This window comes from Blennius ocellaris (assembly GCF_963422515.1).
Source record: "Blennius ocellaris genome assembly, chromosome: 2".
In the NCBI taxonomy this organism is placed as follows: Eukaryota; Metazoa; Chordata; class Actinopteri; order Blenniiformes; family Blenniidae; genus Blennius; species Blennius ocellaris.
Genome location: NC_137651.1, coordinates 10,473,843 through 10,492,832, shown reverse-complemented (window position 1 = coordinate 10,492,832; position 18,990 = coordinate 10,473,843). Strand labels below are relative to the sequence as shown.

At 39.6% G+C, this 18,990-nt stretch overlaps 1 protein-coding gene across 2 annotated transcripts in view; it reads right to left on the bottom strand.

The window, feature by feature from the left end:
* Positions 1-18,990, bottom strand: part of dscaml1 (Down syndrome cell adhesion molecule like 1) — a gene marked incomplete at its 3' end in the record, with an annotated part of 110,104 nt that overhangs the window by 16,316 nt on the left and 74,798 nt on the right. For both annotated transcript variants that reach the window (XM_080502509.1, XM_080502510.1), the window contains exons 8-18: positions 12,890-13,032; positions 11,755-11,884; positions 9,767-10,045; positions 8,799-8,918; positions 8,473-8,652; positions 6,850-7,055; positions 5,191-5,287; positions 4,892-5,020; positions 4,366-4,533; positions 4,028-4,098; positions 3,101-3,341 (exon numbers count right to left, since the gene is read on the bottom strand). In XM_080502509.1, coding sequence (XP_080358635.1) covers positions 3,101-3,341; positions 4,028-4,098; positions 4,366-4,533; positions 4,892-5,020; positions 5,191-5,287; positions 6,850-7,055; positions 8,473-8,652; positions 8,799-8,918; positions 9,767-10,045; positions 11,755-11,884; positions 12,890-13,032 — 1,764 coding nt within the window. The remainder of the gene's footprint in view (positions 1-3,100; positions 3,342-4,027; positions 4,099-4,365; positions 4,534-4,891; positions 5,021-5,190; positions 5,288-6,849; positions 7,056-8,472; positions 8,653-8,798; positions 8,919-9,766; positions 10,046-11,754; positions 11,885-12,889; positions 13,033-18,990) is intronic.

Sequence of the window (18,990 nt, the reverse complement as noted above, 5' to 3'; positions counted from 1 at the left end):
TTGAATCGACAGATTTTGCATGATTTGACACACAGTTGACTGAAATTCCTTTTTTTTTTTTTTTTACAAATGCTGGGAAATCTACCAGAAACCTGGGTTTGAACGATGTATGTATTGTTTTGATTCAAATATTATGACAGATGTGTATCTTAAAACAATGGTGAGGATTTAGAATTTCTCTGCTGAGTTGCAGATGCAAACATATGAATTTTGAACACATTAACTGAATTCAAAATGCTTTAGTTTTTTTCTGGGTTTTTTTTTATTTTTTTTACTACATAATCTCAGTTGTTGCAGATGTCTTAAATCCATTTTGACCCTTTCTCAGTTTAGTAAAGTACAAGAAATCAGGTCAGAGTCTTTATCCAGCAGCTTGCTTTAGCATGAACTCCATTCTGTTTGACGTTTGTTGACAAAATGACAGAAGACAAATTCCATATTTACATGGTCAAGAATCGGTTGCAGCACAGCAGTAAATTTATTGTAGGTATTATGCAACAAGCAAGTAAGCACCAGGTAAATTGTGACCCATACTTTGCAGATAGAATGTAAGAAATTCTTGCCAGATTAGTGCAGCATATATAAAATACCAATTCACTGTGATTCAACTGAAAATTGTCACTAATATGAGCATTTTCCAGTATTGTTGTTTCTCCAACTGATGACGAGCCCTGTGAGCTCGAGGTTTAAGACAGCTGACAAAAATATAAAGTTATAAACATTTCTGAAAGCCTGAAATGCATTTCCATATCAAACCTAAAGTGAGTACACAGGCTAGTGATGGATGAAAAGGCCACAACATGACTGGAGAAAAATGTATAGGACCAGCTCTGGTTCTCTGCACAAGCCTCCCTCTGTCCCTGCCTGTCCAGGTGTCTCTTCTGTTGGCTGCCACTGACCACTAGTCATTCAGACGTTGAATAACGCCCACTGTTGGACATGAACAGAAGTCAACTTGTGAGAAAAGGAAGAGCAGGAAGAGAGGAAGAGGGTTGACTAAAAGACAGAGAGCAATGAAAGAGAAAGATTGGGCCAAGTCCACCAGGGAATTTCTGTGCAGCTGGTGAAGAGAAGGGGAGGTGGGGAGGAAGACGGAGGAAGGGAGTTAAAGGAGAAAGGAGGATTAGAAAACTAAAACAGGGTTTTGCATGACTCAACCTTGGGTTTTAAAAATAAATGATGAAAATGCAACAAAATGGATCACTTTAACAAAAACACATGAGATCCAGGCAGAGGAGCATGTGGGTTCAACTGTCCTCAGATTATCAGTACCAGGGTGTATTCTGGGAAAAGCAGGTATATTTGGAAAATGCAGAGAATAACTTCACAGATTTGGAGAAACAGAAGATACTGTAATAACATATTAGGCAGTTTTAGACTATGGCTATGGGGAGGAGGGACCTTGGGTGAGGGCCAGAAGAAGGGAGGAAGAGCAGAACAGAGTTAAAAGCAAGGGGCACAGGGGAAGGACTGAAAAAGATGAAAAGAGGGAGCAGAGAGACAATGCACTCAGCTGTGGATAATTACAGCAGGAAGCTAGCAGAGGGAAAGAGAGAGACAGATAGAGAGACAAGCTAATTATAATTATTTTTAGTATGCTTGTTGTTATCACTATTATCATAATGGCCATCAATATCACTGTCGCCACGGTGACAGCCTCAGGAAAGAACTGGAGGGCTCCGTCTCCTTTGGACCAATGGGTCTCAGCCAATTGCACACTGGGTGGACGGGTGTGTGTGTGCGCGTGCGTGTGCGTGTGTGTGTGTGTGTAGTCTAAAACCTGATAACCACCAGATTTGTGACCAACATGCAGGGCCCCACAGTGTCATAAATACTTTTAAATGTTGAATTGTGGTTTTGATGTGGAGATTTTAGGTTATGTGCTACACACTTAGTTGTGGTGACTGAAAAGGAAGGAAATTGCCCCTTTGGCCTCATGGTGGTTTATTTTTTCACCACACAAGCAAGAATATTTCATAATGGTTGGTCGGCAATTTTGAATTGCCTGTGAAATGAATGTGTGTGTGTGTGTGTGTGTGTGTGTGTGTGTGTGTGTGTGTGTGTGTGTGTGTGTGTGTGTGTGTGTGTGTGTGTGTGTGTGTGTGTGTGTGTGTGTGTGTGTGTGTGTGTGTGTGTGTGTTTGTTGTGTTTTATAAAGTCTTTTTTGTTGCGAGAATGTAAAACTAATTGCAAAATGACCAATAAGGACAAACCTGAGGCTCACATGAGGGAAATAAATATATTTTCAGGTCATTTCAAGTTTGGACTTATGTTAGACAGAGTGATTAATAATGGTCAGGTTTAGACATGTAGGCGTTACAGGTTTATTTAATATAAGTTTGCGGTAGATTAATCTAAGTTCAAATATCTGAGGACCATGAAAACACAAGTGTTGGTGTGTGTGTGTGAGGTTACTTTTGGGAATGTGAATGTGTTAGTTTTGCCTTGACATATCCACCGATTCATGTCAACAGTCACTCTCACAGTTTTTTAGTTTGTTTTCAAACCTTCGCTGCTCATTGGTTCTGAATGTGGATCCATTAAATAAAATGGCAAACAGACACTTACTGTCTAATGATGTGTTTTTTTGAGCATATATTCTTGCACGATGGATGTCTTGAGTGAAAAAATAAATGATATTGTGTAGCACAGTGTAGGTGAAGAAGAATTTTCACTCTCTGAAAGTGCTTTTAGTCACTCAATTTTCAGTGCTGCTGAATGGGCACTGTGTCTATGAGACTATGTGTGTCCTTGGTACTTGGTAAGAAGCATTTGAATTCCAGCAGCCAGCCTTCATTCTTGTTAAAAGAAGGGAAAGAATGTAGAAATTTTATGTTCACAAAGCATGGGCTGATTTGACACAGATCAGATGGTAAGAAAACAAAAAGAACAATGGCAGGAGAAAAGTGCAGTAGCTGCAGATCAGAGTGAGAGCAGAGGGTGAGATTTGACGGGACTGACAGCTTCCTTTTCCACTGAACGTAATGCTCTGTGCTGTTGAACTTGTTCCCTCATTGCTGCTGGCCGCACAGTTATACTGCATTGGTAAACTTATTGTGGGAGAATTAACTTTATTTCCATGGTTTGCTGTGAACCTCACCATCTTCGAGTGTTGTAGCATTGATTTCTGAGCTGGACGGCCCGGTGCCGGCTCGATTGAAGGCCTGGACAACCACACCGTACTGGGCAAACTTTTTCAGATTGTCCAGAGTGTAGACCTCGCTGTCTCCAGTGGCTTTCATCTCCACAATGCTGTACTGGCCGTTGCTGCCTGGGCCATTTTCTCTGTATCCGATCTGGTAACCTCGTATTACCCCATTCTGCAGCTCTTTCCTGGGCGCCTATAGAATCATAGAAAAACAGAAACAAAAACAGGAAACTTGTAATTCAGGGACCTCTAATTACAATATGTAATACATAAAAAGAACATTGTCAGCTAAAACTGATTACTGTAAACCAGGTGGTTTTTAAAGTGTGGAAGGGCTTCAGCTTGAACTGTGCGACTCCTAAGAGCTCCGTCTCACTCCACGTAGTGATTTTTGGCTGAATGACAAATTAAAAATGTGAATCAGGGATATAGATGCTCTCAAGTTAAAACATTTGGAAGGTCTTCCTATACGTAGAAGTATGGTTTTGCACTAAAACTAATTTCAATTTTCTCTAATCTTCATTACACTTGAAAAAATATGTCTTAAAAGTGTGTTTTAATAAAATACTCAACAGCTTCAAAATACAGTAGTACAGTCAGCTCACAAATCTTTGATCAATAAAAATATACCAATGACTGGTCTCTTTTCATCGCAATGAGTGTCTTTAATACTCTGGAAAGGAAAACGTAATATTAGGACAAACCATCCCCAGGCCAAAAGTTTCTTTCTCCAACTGCTGGAAGTATCTCATTGAAGCTTTCTATTCTTTTCTTTGAAATCTGATGCTTTAGAGAAAATAATATCAATCAGGCCAAGACAATTATACTGAAAAGCATCTTTCAAGACGTTCTTGGCTGTAAATACTTGTGGTGTGTTACCTTCCAGGTGACTCTGATACTTTGAGAAGTCACAGGCTGCAGGATCACATCCATCGGAGGACCATCAGGCTCTGCAGAGAAGAGCAAAGACATTTCACGAATGTCAGATGAACATTTTGTGGCTTTCATAGTCACTGTATGTTTAGTCCTTCTAAAAAAAATCTGCCCTACAGCAATCAAAATATGTTTTTCCCAGGTTTGTTAAGCTCAACATTGAATACAAAATGCTCAAGGACTGATGCCAGTGTTAACGTCGTGAATGTTAATTTTGAATACTCAAATAGGTAAAACATTTGCGTGTATTCACAGGCAAAAAGCAATCTTGTCAGGAGACTTACGTGCTTCCTCTGTGCTGATGGTGAGCTCCTTACTGGCCTCGCTCTTGCCTATGGCGTTGTAGGAGTACATGCGGATGCTGTAGACAGATGCTGGGTGAAGGTCCACGATGTTGGCCTGGTTGTTGGTGGGAGAGATGTTTCGGGTGGCATGCTTCAGCTCCCAGGAGTCTGTCAAGGAACAAAACAATGACACAGATTTGCTACCATCATTTTCACGCTTGAGCCACATAGATATATTTTAGAGCAATCATATTTTTTGTAAGTTATTTCACTCATTCATTCATTTAGACCAAGTTATCTAATGGTGTTATATTTAAAATTGCTACTACGTATGCACATATATTGCATTATTATCTAAACGTTTGGTTTGGCAACAATTTATGCTTTGTATATACTTGTTATCACAGTGTAATTTTATACAATATAATGTAGAGTATATACTTCATACAGGTAAGGTCAGTTCTTTACATTCTTTTACTTTGAGTAATGTGACTATGGTGGTCAACCTCTGTATCAACAGACTTACCGGTTTTGTTTTTATATTCAATATCGTAGGAGGTAATGACGCTGTTTCCATCAAATCTTTGCGTCCACCTTAGATTCATGCTACGATCTTTCACTTCTCGCACCTCCAGCTCAGGAGGGTCTGGAGGCTCTAAAGGTTTAAAAGAACCATGGTTTAAAAAGAGGCAACAAAAACGAGGTGGCAGAAACAGCAAAAGAGAGAGATGCTTGGATGTAAAGTCAGGACTTGAGCTTTTTTGTGCATTTGATCAATTTTAAGAGGAGATAGTATAGTGCAGGCATTTGCACATGAATGGTTACCTTGCACAGTGAGCTGGATAAGGCCTCGTCCTTCCCCGTAAGAGTTGATGGCATGACAGGAGAAAAAGACTGAATCCTCACGCTCTGCTGGCTTCAGCTAAAGAGCAAAAGGTAAAAAGAGAACTGTCAAAGAGACAAACAACTCTATCTTTGTGTGGGGAAATTGTGTAAAGCACACAGCTTTGTGATGGAGAAGTGCCTCTTGGAGAATTATTTTTCTCTACAATATCTGAGTGGTCTTGAAGTGCCTGCATTACATGGAGCTGCACAAGCAAGCAAACACCACCATTGACATGATACTGCACATGCCTTGAATTCCATTTTTTTTTTGCCATTTACTACCCACTTCCTCATAGAATATTAAGTGAATTACATGGTGTTGTGTGATTTATTGTCGAAGACATGAAGTATTTTACACAACTCCAGTTCAAATACATGTTTTAATCTTTTGTAGGGCCCTCATCCAAAGACCTGCAAAGAAACATTTCAGCCATAAGGCATTTCTTGTGTTCTTAGTTTTTGGACTTTTTGAAGTGAGTATGAAGAAATATCTAATCATAGTTACTAGAAGCTAGCTGTAGCTGACGCATATTTCAAAAAAATTTGTCGGTGTGAAATAATTTTTTTTTGGGGGGGGGGGGGGGGGGTAAACTATCGAATCCGTGTGTTTCTATAATGTGGTAGATATGAATGAATAACAGCAGACATGAGAAACAACTTTTGTTTAAGTTCACAACTTATTAAGTGATGAGACTCTGGTAGATTTAAATTGAATCACGTATCTTATGACTGTCATCAACGTATTATTGTTAACATGAAAGAAAAAGAAAAAGAAATAAGATTTTATCATCTGAGTACCATGTGAAAGCACATTACCATTGGAATTACACTGAACAAAAATATTAAGGCAACAATTTTGTTTTGATTTCCATTTGAGCTGAACTCAATGATCTAAGATGTTTTCTATGTACATACACATGAGGCCAGTTTCTGTCAAATATTGTTGACAAATGTGTCTAAAATCGGTGTTCGTGCGCACTTCTCCTTTGCCAAGATAATCAGACATACCCGGAAGCTGATTAGACAGACGGATCATTGCACAGGTGTGCTTTAAGCCAGTCAAAATATAAGAAAGGACACTCTTAAAATATGCAGTTTTATCATAAAATCAAAAGTGTTGGTTTCATATTTTTGTTCCGTATTGCCAGAGCGATTCACTTCTATACTTAAAGAGACGCCAGAGTGGTTAATTATGAGTGAGACAATGACATCCTCAGCACTTTTAATTACAAATACTCATTTTAATAGCATCCAAACCTCTGCATCACAAGATTGCATAAGCTGTGTGCAACATCTCTACCTATGGATTTAATCTCATCTATTTTTTCACAGTGCTTCAGTGTCAATATGAAGGTTCTGCATGGAAGTCAAACAATTAGAAAGAAAAACTGATTGGCATAGATTGATGCCTGCCCTTTAACAACCCTATTATTTGTAGTTCATTTTAGAATAAAAGCCCACCCCCCCCCCCAAAAAAAAAAGTAAAGAGAAACCCAAAAAAAGAAAATTGAGAGCAATTTGTCAACTGAGAAAGAGTCACAAACTCACTGCTGTCTGATTTCATCAACAACATAATCCACCACATATAAGTGTTTTTACCTTGAGTGTAGACAACACCTCGTCCGTCTTTTCATTGGGACTCGTGGTAATTGAGTACCGGGGGTTGCGGTCAGGGTCAATGACTGTGTCGCCTCTTTCCCAGCGGATGATGATAGGCCATTCTCCCCTGGCTGTGCAGTTCAGCTCCTTTACGTGACCCTTCTTCGCCATGGTGGTGTTGGGGTGACTAGTGATCATTGCAGGGACTGGAAGGAGAAGGTAAATGGAGTGTGAGATGAAGAGAAGGTGTGAACAAATAGAGTGGAGCAGGGAGAAATAGTAACAGTAAACAGATTGATGGGAGAGATGTGAGATGACAGAGGTGGGTGAAAGAAAGGGAGAAGGAGGGAAATAAACTGTACGAAGATGCTAAACAGGGTTAAAAAAAAAAGAAAAAGAAGTCAAAGTGGAGAGGGAAGGGTAGGATAATGGGAACTTTAAAAGCTGGAGTTTCAAATAGCCAAGTTCCATTGCAGTGGAGTAATGAAGAGCTGTGGTCAATGAGGTAAAGTCAATAAACCTCTTTTCTCATTCTCCTATAGTTAACATTGGGGTCTAGGAGAATGAAGAGGCAAAAACGATACACTCTACCTTTCATGCCCACTCTATACACAAATTCCCTTGCACGCTCAATCTTCTTTGTCCAAGACACACAAACACACGAGCTCGTGAGTGCGCACACACAATATCGATCCGAGGTGGGTTCTGCTGTTTTGTTTTCATCACTTATTCATCTCACCCTCCCTCTCTTCCTCTTTTCCTCCCTCTCCGCTGAGCGAAACAGACAGAATTGAGGGAGGCAGAGGAGAGGAACGGTTCAATCAATAACACTAACACTGGAAGGAAAGAGAGAGCGCACAAGAGCGGGGCAGCCCTTTGATAGCAAAACATGAGGAAACTAGTGGATTTATGTGCAGCTTGTTTTACGGGTCTGTGTTTACAAGTGTCAAAAGATTTCAGGTTATGTGATTACAGCTGGGATGTTGGGTCAATGTACTGCGTGCTGCAAAATGTTCCGATGTCAAATAGTGTCCTGCTGTGTTTTGACAGAGTGTGTGCGTGTCTGTATGTGCAATGCTCAGTACATGCATACACATTTTCACATTGCATTACATAGGGTCTTGCTGACAGCAAGGGCAGGGTGGAGCAATTGATTGCAGATAATGATTAAGCTCAAAGTCTTTTTGATTGTCTGTGGACAGATCCCAGGTGTCAAATGATCAATTGTTTGCCAGCGCGCTTTCTCGCGACCCATCGTGCGCACGCACGCACGCACACGCACGCACGCACGCACGCACGCACGCACGCACGCACGCACGCACGCACGCACGCACGCACACACACACACACACACACACACACACACACACACACACACACACACACACACAGGTCCCTCAGGTCCATGGTCACCTTCACTGTGCACATATGTGTGTGTGTGCGTTTATGCCAACAGAGAGAGCACTGCAATCTGGCTCGCTGGTTCGACAGCCAGTAAGTATGTGTGCATGAAGACTGATAAGCAGGAGCACTAGAGCATCCTAGATGGGTCTCACTGCAGTCTTTTACGCAGTGAAAAACTCAAACACAGCCACATTAGGCTTCGCAAGTTTGTGTACTCACTTTTCACTGTGAGGACCATGCTCTTGCTGATGTCGGAGCCGACCCCGTTGGAGGCTTGACAGAGGTAGAAGCCACGATCTTCTTCCAGGACATGTCTGATAAGTAGAGAGCCGTTATTCATGATCTGAATACGGCCCGTCAGAGGCACAGGATGGTATTGCTGGGGGTTTCCGATACCCGCTGGATAGAAAAAGAGAGCCAGCAAAGAAAGGACTGGTTAAACTTTGTGTGTGGACCTGTGAATACAACAATGGGCAGAAACAAGGTGACAAACACATTATAGTTATAAGGTAAAGGATGACAAAACGGTTGTGTACCTAGAGCACCTTTGGCGTGCTTCCACATGACTTTAGGAGGAGGGTATCCATCTACAGAACAATTTAGGATCCCTGCCTTCCCATAGATCCCATCCTGGTTGTTGGGCTGCACCACAAATCGAGGAGGCACTGCAGACAGGTCAGAGGGAGGTTTGAACACGACGTCATTTAACTATATCAAAGCAATGAAGTACTATCAAAATATTTAGACATCTTGGTCGAATTTAGCATTGATCATTTTACCCAGTTTCGTTGTTGATCTCAATATCAATTATATCACTTTCTTTAAATTCAGCTACAAATTAACCTCTATCCAAATCATTGGCACCCATTTCATAAAAAATGTTAATTAACAAAATAAAAACTAATCTGTGCTTAACTTTGAGACTTCACGTGACCTCTGATTTAGCACATGAAACATAATTGTTATCTTCTGAGTTAGCTTTTTCACTGGTGCAGAGAAGAGAGCTGTTTGAGAAAACTGACAACTCTGTTATCGGAAGGTCCAAACTCCCCCCAGAAAATTGTTATACTTATTTCAACAGTCAGATCATCAATAACATTTAGAGTAAAGAAGGTGCATCTTGTTCTAAAATGAAATTTTACGAGGAAGCTTGTGCAAAACATACAACCATCATCACAGATGGCATTAAAAGTGATTCGCAACCTTTTTTTCCAAGAATTCTGTTGCCTTTGTTACCTTCTGGGTCTCTATATGCAACTTGTTTTTTGCGATAGCAAATTTTTTGGTGAAGTTCGGCCTCAAAGCAAGACAATAAAGATATGACTGTGTAGGTTGATCTCACAATCTCAAGTTAGCTTCAACAAGTTTAAGTTTAGTTTGAAAATCAGGCTTGCCAAACTGTTTAACAATACTGTAGCATTTTGGGCAACCTTTTTATATAAAAGGCTGGTAGCCTGACCATTTTCTACATATCACTTTATCTTCTGAGTCTTCCTGGTTATTCTTTTCCCACCTGTGACTGTGAGCTGCCTCTCTGTGCTGACAGTGGCAGCATCGTTGCTGGCGATGCAGGTGTAGTTGCCGTTGTGTTTGAGGGACACCTTGGATATCTGAAGGGAGCTCATGAACTCTTTAGTGTCGATGGTGATGCCCGAGGAAGCCACAATCTCCTGGCCATCCTTTCGCCACGTGATACGTATGGGCATGTCTCCAGATGACACCACGCAGGCGATGTACATCAGCTTACCGATGGAAGTCGGTGGAAAGTCAAATGGCTGGATCAGTGGTGGAACTGAGAGAGAACACACGATGGAGGCATGAGCGTTAGGCAACATAAGATGTATAGAGATGAAGGTAATTGAAGAGTTGTATGGACAGAGCAAAAGTAAAATAGTGAAACACCATTAAAAGACAAGTAAAAGAGATAGAAGAGGAAGATCAAGTTGAAAAACAAAATGATGATAAAGTGAGTGGGAGGGAGAAAAGGCAAGGACAGAGAAAAAGGCAAGGACAGGTAACCAGGTGAAAGAATGGGTAGATATATAGAAGACAGAATAAGTCAAAGAAGGCATGGAAATAAAGAAAAAAAAGAAATGAAAGAAAACAGTTAGAGGGTTGTTTAAATGAATGGGGTGAGTAAAAGGTGAGGGTAACGATTTGAGGCAGATATGAATAAGTGAAGGAGGAAGAAAAGAAAGAATGTCAGATGTGAAGACAGGCATAAATATGGGTAGATGCGTGGTTTTGAAGATTCGGGGGCATTGAGAGGACATGGGGTGGGAAAATGAGCGATGGAGGAAAGGAAGAGAAACACTGTTACATTTGTTTAATACGAGGGCACAGTTGACAGTCTCACCTGACAGGCTGATTGGTAAAAGGGTTCTTTGTGTGTTTCACTTCAAAACAGTTCAGAACTATGATTCATTGGGACTGGACTAACAGAACTCACTCACCACTGCAGCTTGTCCTACTAGCCCACTACCCACGCTGCAGTCGTCTATGCCCCCTACCAACCTCACCACTCAACCCCACCCTGCCCTGCTCACGCCAGCCCATAATAGCTGCTCTAATTAGAGCCCCATCCATTGGGGAAAGAACAGTGTTGCCATGGATACCGGCAGAGGTGATGGGGGTGGTTTGGAGTAGTCGCTGAGGAGAGGTTGGTGGTGGTGGTGGTGGTGGAGGGGTTACTGCTGAGACATCTGGGGGATTTAATCTGGGCCTCGTTAAAATTCATCTAATTAAATCAGAGACATGACGAGCGCACATTGATACAAGCACATACCTACACCCACATGCAGCAAATGAGCACGCGCTTGCATGCGCAGGCACCGATACTTGTATAGTCACGCGTGCGTGTGCGTGTGCATGCAACACACATGACAAGCACTCGCAAATTGCACACATCATGCCAATGTCAAGCCCAGACACACACACACACAGCTCACACTCGACATCTTCCTAAAACAAACATGTCATAGCAACGCCGCTGAGAACAGAGCGTTATAACACACAAGGTGACATGCAGAATATACGTAACACACATGGCTTGTCATTCACACACATATATGCATGAGTAAGGCATGCACACACAAATCTTATACAATAGCACTCTCCTACTCTGTGTAATTGCTGAGTGGTTGAAAGCTTGCACTAGGCCACTCCGCCCCTTAATCAGGGGTTATTAGAGGCAACGCATACAGCTTTATTCTTTCTTCTCCCGCTGTTACACTTGCACCATTTTGCTCCAACAAGTATTACTCACTTGTCATGCCTTTTACAACTGCGCTACTCTGCATTCATAATTTTTGGATTGTGACGCGATAAAACACAGCTAGATTCATTCATTTTCTATGTACTTTTACTTTACATTTATATTCACTTATTGCAAAAGAGCCACATATACATTGATGCATCGTATGCTTGTTGCACTATAGATACAAAAATACAAAAATAAAAATAAAATAAAACCCAGCCAGTGAAAAACTGTGTGTGACTGACCTTTGACAGTGACATAAACAGTCTGTGTGATGAATAGCTGTGGTTGGATCAGCACACTGCACACATAGGCCCCCTCGTCCATCCCCTTCTGAACGTCGCTCAGCTTTAACGTCCCATTTTCGTACACGACCTAGACAGACATCAAGGATGTTAGGATCAAGCGTGATTATGGCACTTATTCATTCCTTTGATTTGAATAAGATTATTAAAATAAGATCAAAACATAGTGGACACAGGAGTAAACAAAAAAAAACCTTCTGATCTGCTTTGTATCCTAAATTGTTTGTATTTTGGAAGTTTTCAGGTTTAATTCAACAGATAACTTTTATGGGCTTCAGGAAACAGCCAAATAAAACATGGTTACGTGCCTGTTAAGTAGTCGGGGGTTTAGGGGCCTTGCTCATGCACCCACACTGCTTCTCGTATGTTGTTGACTATGAGTATTAAATATTTCCTGTATTGGAAAATATTCCATGTATAAATGTGTCTGTGATTTCAATGCACAGCATATTGCTTTTACTGTATGCTATCAGTGTACAATTGTTTTTAAAGAGGCCTGTAAACACCACTCAAGCTATGATTATCCGTATATGTATTTCTAAAATAGACACACATAAAAGTACCTGAGTAATGTGTGATTTCCATTCATTGACAGCAGGAACAAACTTTCCAAAGTAGAAGAAGCATGGTCCAGAGTTGATCAACATTCTTTGCCAGTTAGTTGACATAGATCAAATTATAAACGATCATTTCGTGCATTGACACACGCGGAGAAAGAAATAGAAGGAAATTTTGTTTTATATGTAATAGGTATTTTAAGATTGTCACTGGTAATGATTTTTTTTTTCAGAATTTAATTGAAACTGTGAAACGTCCTCTGTATTTTACTTTTTTAAACATATTTGTTTCTTGATAATCTCATAAAGGTCATAAAAACAGTCATCACAATTGAAGTTTAATAAATGCTTCAAACATTTTAGTTCATGTAATATAAGTATAATATATATACTATAAAAACAGTAAAAAAGTTTGAATTGACAAACAACTTTATCTAATTTAATGACATATGTATTGCCTAAATATTGTGTATCTAATATTGAATACAAAACTGAAAACGCAAAACATCAAGTTCCACCTGGCGATGATTGTCAGGCAGCAGAAGTCCCTCCTTGTACCAGTTGATTGAGTAATACGGATACCCAATCACACGGCAGTTTATGAAGGTGTTTCTTCCTGCCACAGCCGTAATGTTTTTCATCGGCCGAATCCTTGGAGGACCTGATGGGAGTGAACGAAATAGAGATAGAGAGAGAAACAGAGGGAGAGATTCAAAGAAAAAAGGAGAAATGGGTTGATCAGAGGAAAAGGAGAGAGGAGGAAAAAGAAGATCATTAGTTCATGGTGTCGGAAGTAGGTCGTGGAATTTTAGGAATATAGAGGAAGGGTGATAGGGAAGGGGTTTGGGGCGAAGGAGTGGATAGAGGAGGAAAGAAGCATATGAGGGTGGAAAAAGAGAAGGGTCAGAAAATCTTGCCTGAGTGGCCTTTGATTTACTTTTACAAGACAGTTTCCTATCAACGTCACTAAGATGGAACATCGTACTTCTGGCAATGTCTTCATAACTGAAAAGTGTGTTGGATTTATGGACTTCTAAGTGACACACTCCACTACCTAGCTATTTAGTAAGATTCCCTTATGATGCAGGAATGTAATAATAAGCCTTGGAAGGTTTGAAGATGATGCCTTCATTTCTGTTTCATCTGGCATCAACCACAAACTAGCCTGCAGGAGGTCCAGGCGGCAGCTCAGCAGTGATCATGTTATTATTGGCTGGTCAGGATAGAACTGAACATGAAATTCTATTTCATGTTACAGACCTTTAACCAAATCACTTTTTGGTGTGGACTGCAAGTGTTTGTGTATTTATATATTTATTTGATCTTGTAGAAGGTAACGTGCTTGTAATATACCAACAAATGTTCTCATTCAAATCTCATTGTCTTTAACAATTTAATCATGGTAAACTTTTAACTTTTTAATGTGTTTGCAATGTCCTTGGATTCACTGAGGGGACTATGCATTGTCTTTTCCAAAACTGTCACAGAGTGGCAAATATATTGCTGGCAGTAAACTACTGCACATACAGTCTGTCTACTCTGTCTACAGAGGAGCGACATGAGCTGGAACAGCAACCACAGTAAGTAATTTCTGGACTACCAGGAACAATGTGCTGAAAGATATAATGTAAACCTGACCGGGGTCGGAACAGACTTTGCGCCACCAGGAAAACAATTTGATTCCAAGCAACTGAATTTATACTGGTTATAAATAGAATTACTCTGGGTATGCCAGTTTCTTTTCCATTGTGCAAAACTATGCATTTGGGTTTAATTGGTGATTGTAAAACTGCCCATTGGCATTGCTGTGAACAAGCGTGACCTGTACAGGGTGTCCCCTGCCTTTGCTTATAATCAGCTGGACTAACGTGCTATGTAACACTGAGGGGGACAAAGTTTAGTTGAAATGGATAAATAGATATACAGTCTTTGATTCAAACTTAATTTTACAGTGTGACCTACACATGCACCGGAGGAACACGGAAACTCCTTACTTACTGCTTACTGCACCTGATATCCTGATCATCATACATAGTTGGGTGCTTTAACTAACTGCTTTAACTGCTTTAACATAGGGTTGAGGGGTGCTAATTCCACCTGGCTATGGGTAAATGCAGCGTACACCCTGGACAGACCACCAGTCTATCAAAGAGCAAACAGAGAGACAGACAGTCACACTCACCTTCACGCCTACGGGCAGTTTCAAAGTGACTAATTAACCTTGAATGTTATAGTTTTGGACTGTGGAAGGAGACCAGAGGACCTGCAAAAAAACAAACAAAAAAACCCCCCCAAAAAAACACACACTTCCACACATGCAAAATAAACTCTCAAACTAAAAAGTCGAAAATATACCTACTGTGAGGCAAGTTTATAGTGTGCCTCTTTTAAGACCAACTCATTACATTTTCTTTATATTACCCTAAATGGAAAAGCAATATGCTTTTAATTTATAGTTCAGACACTTTTGGCATGCAACCTGATTTCCTTCAAATTGCACAAAAAACATTCTTCAAATGTTTCTCTGCAATAGGTTTGACATGTCATCTTCCAAAGTCATTATATCAATTTACAAATTATGCATGTTAAATTCATTTTTTTGAATTCAAATTCAGTTTCTGGTAGCACAAGTTTCATTCCAAAGTCATCTGTCACTGTTAAAACATTGAGACTGAAATTTACAACCAGGCAGACAAATGGACACAAGATGTGTTTATGTGTTTAGCATTATTGGAAGGCGCTGGAAGCTATCGTTCAATCATCTGTCACTTCTTGTCTGACCTTCTCACCATTGTTCATATTATATCTTTGTTTTTGTCTCTCCTTCCAGCCCTCCTACCCCACTTCACTCCGTCTCTTTCCCTCTCCTCCCTTTCCCAGCATGTGTTGAGCTTTGAAGTTGCAGCTTTGACGAGTCAAAGATGTATTATTCAGTAGCACCATCTCAGGGGCGCGCCCACGCACACACAGACACACACAGACACACAGAAATTCAGATGCAGATACAGACACGGTATACACGTGTGGATTACTGTCTATGTCCACTCGTGTATTCGCTGCTGGTCTCTCACTGAATGAGAAGATAAGCTGAGTTCATCACATTTCAGTGAGTCAATGAGAAAAGTAGACTGTGACTTTTTTCAAGTGTGGGTATGACTGTTTTGTGTGTATATTGGGTGTAGTTGACTCAGTTTGTGTTGCGAGTGGCGTTGAAAGTCCCTGGCAGAGGAGTTCATTCTCACTCCAATGATCATTCTGGCATGTCTGCTCAGAGCAGACTCACATGTCACAACTACACATCTCATCAAAGGCCAGAGTGAAGAGAAAGAGAGGGGAAGAGAGACGGGGAGACACACAAGGCAGTGATATAGCCCCGTCCATCGATGTCACTCCACACCTGTCATCTCAAATGACAGCAACATCACCAGTCTCTTCACCAGGGTTCACCATCACTCCTCAAAGACACTCCTATCCAGTCTTCTCTCATTTCATCTCATCCGTCTGCCCTCTTAACTTATCTGCTTCACTCTCCCTGTCCTGTCTTGCAGTATGTTAAGTTGCAGTCTATTTATTGGAATATTTTGTCTGACTGCAGCATGTGTAGGATTGCCGTATACAACTAGGCAGGGTAGGCAAATAAGTGTGTGTGCTTGTCTTCTTGAAGTGTTTTTATGATGTGTGTGTGTTCACCCTGTTGCATACAGTATGCAGAGCTACATTACGTTAGACTTGTTAAGTTTGAGGAAATTGTTTTTTTTTTGTTTTTTGTATTTTTTCCAGAAATAAAGGTGAAATGAAGACAGAACAGGACAGGAGGTAAAACCCGATCAAATAATACATACACGTCATGTACCTCTGGTTGTTATGAAAGTGTCATTAAATAATAGGGCTGAGAAAGTTATTGTGTTGGTTTAATGCATCGTTCAATTAACAATGATGATTTCAACAGTTTACTTTTCTTTTTTGCAAATTGACTTTCATGTCAGCTTCATGTGGTATTTCAACCAAAAACGATAAGATCACTGAACATCCCTTTTCTCACCTATTTCCACAAAATAAAAAGTACAAATACGGTATTGGAACTTGGTTCTTGACTCATAGGCAAGTGGTTTTGCTATGAAATAAACTAATAATATGCTGGCAGTGAAAATAACTTGTTATATTTTTGATTATCATAAGTTCAATTACCATGTCAACAAAACACAAAACACTCTTACTACGCATGGAACAAAATAAAAAAATTTTTTATAAAAAATTTAACAAAATCACAACATTTGCTGTGATTGGTGTTCGTAAACAACATGGTGTTACAATAAAAAAAAATATTACAATAGTTTGGAATAAAAATGTGCAATTACACTAATGTTGCATTCATTGTTGAAGTCTGCATGTAACAATATGATTACTCACAGAAAATCATTAATTAATCACAGTTAAAAAATGCTTTTTATCATAGCCCAGCACTAGTAAATAACTAACACACTTATAATTACTAAAGTTTCAATTAGTTGTTACTTGTTATTTATGTCTTGAAAAGAAACAATTGCTGCAGTGATTTTTTTCTTTTCCTTCAGTTTTGCTCACTGAGCTGATTCTTAGCTTTAGCATGAGCAGGAGCTGTCGTTTTGATAACCTCTGTTTACTGAAGGAAGAGGGCCTCATTATTCCTGAACAAAGTGCTCCTGACAGCAACATTAAAGATTTAGATATCAACAGAGCCTGTGATGCATTCCAGACTCTAATTAAACACGATGTTACTTTTAACAGAGCTGTGTGCTGCTGTTTGCATGTTGGTAATTACCTTAGTTATTTTGTTCTTTCTTCTTGTTGTCATTCTTTCAAGTATCATGACATTCCAGATTAATGCGCATATTTCACCATAACCAACCTCATGCAAACACATTTAAAGTCATGTTACCACACTGTGACATCCATCCATCCATCAATTCATCCATCCATCCATCCATCCATCACAGGACAAACACAGAGAGAGACAGACAGACAACCACACACACCCACATTCACGCCTATGGGCAATGTTGCGTCACCAACGTGAGTTGTTGGCCTGCGGGAGGAAACTGGAGTACCTGGAAGTAAACTCATGGAGAGAACATGCACACTCCACACAGAAAGGCCCGGCCAGTATTTGAACCCAGACATTCTCACTGTGAGGCCAGAGCACCAACAACTGGGTTATAGCCCAGTGACAAACTTCCTGCATTTCACATTAAAAAAGGTTGTTTAGACTATTATTGTAAGTCTCCAAGATAATGGCCCATGACTGAATAACAATACACATCAACTAGAAGCTTTTCTTTTCCAGGTGGTGATTGTCAAGTATTTAATACCGAGATGTGTTCGACTTATCAATTTCATAGGTTTACATCATAGTCTATTGATAGTTTATAAATTTGTTGTGATGTAAAATATTATCTATCAAAATAGTCAGTTCTATGATTTCTCCTCCAAAATCATATGGAAAAAGCAATACTTGCAAAGTATGAGTCTGTTTCTTTTTCTCTTTTCTTTCCAACATCCATTTATCTCCCTTTGAACGGTGCCGTATGTCACACAAATCTATTCAATAATTGTATCCTGACCAGTAAATTTAAGACAATAACTGAATTTCTTCTTTGAACTTCTACAACTGATATAAGTTGAAATAAATAGACCTGGCTTATTATGACTTTGTGATGTATTTTCACAAAGACAATGTATGTGAACTATAACAATCAAACTCACAGGATAGTTTGAAAGAAATGGTGAGTCTTACTACGTCCCTTCATTTCTGGACGAGAAGTCGTTACTTTTTTCACATTCTTTGAGCCCTGCAGCTTATACAATGATGCAGCTAATTCATGGATTTTTACAGGTTAACGGGCTTCATGCCGCCAGATTCTACTTCCGCATGTAGAAATACAATACATGTACAATACATGCACACAAAACATTCCGTTTTGTGCGCCTCTGCTGTGGATTATAGTCAAGTGCAGCATATATATATATGTAGTTTTGTTTTCTTTTTAAATTTTGCAGGTGCGGCTTGTATTCAGGTTTGCTTAATAGTCTGGAAAATACGGTACTCTGTAACCATCATAGCGTTTATTGTGGTTTTATAGTTTAGATAATCATATTGGTTTTGTTTGTTATTGTATACATATTAGATTAGGTTCTAAAAATGTCTCACCTCAAACCAATATAGAATGTCTTTTTTTTAAGTCATAATTTCAAACTGTTTTTCTGATTTTATATCAGATTTTACTGTAGATACAATTATGTAAGTCATTCTATTTGAGACAAACATTTAATGTTACACTTTCTTTTCAGGTATTTCTTTTGTTTGTTTCTAGTTAATAGTGAGTAAAGGTTTGTAGGTTTGTAGTGGCCTACTGCTACATAATTTTGTGCACTGAAGTTGTTTCCAGTGAAGTCTAACCCAACATTTTGTGGATCAAATCAAATAATATGGAGATGTAGGTGTTGAAATTTCACAATCAGCTGTTATGTTTTCTTGTCTCATTGGAAACAGGGGATGTTACTGATAACAGACATCATTCACCAAAAATCAGTATCTGTTTTCTAAAACCTTGAAGGATTAGTCTACTTTTTAATGTCAGAT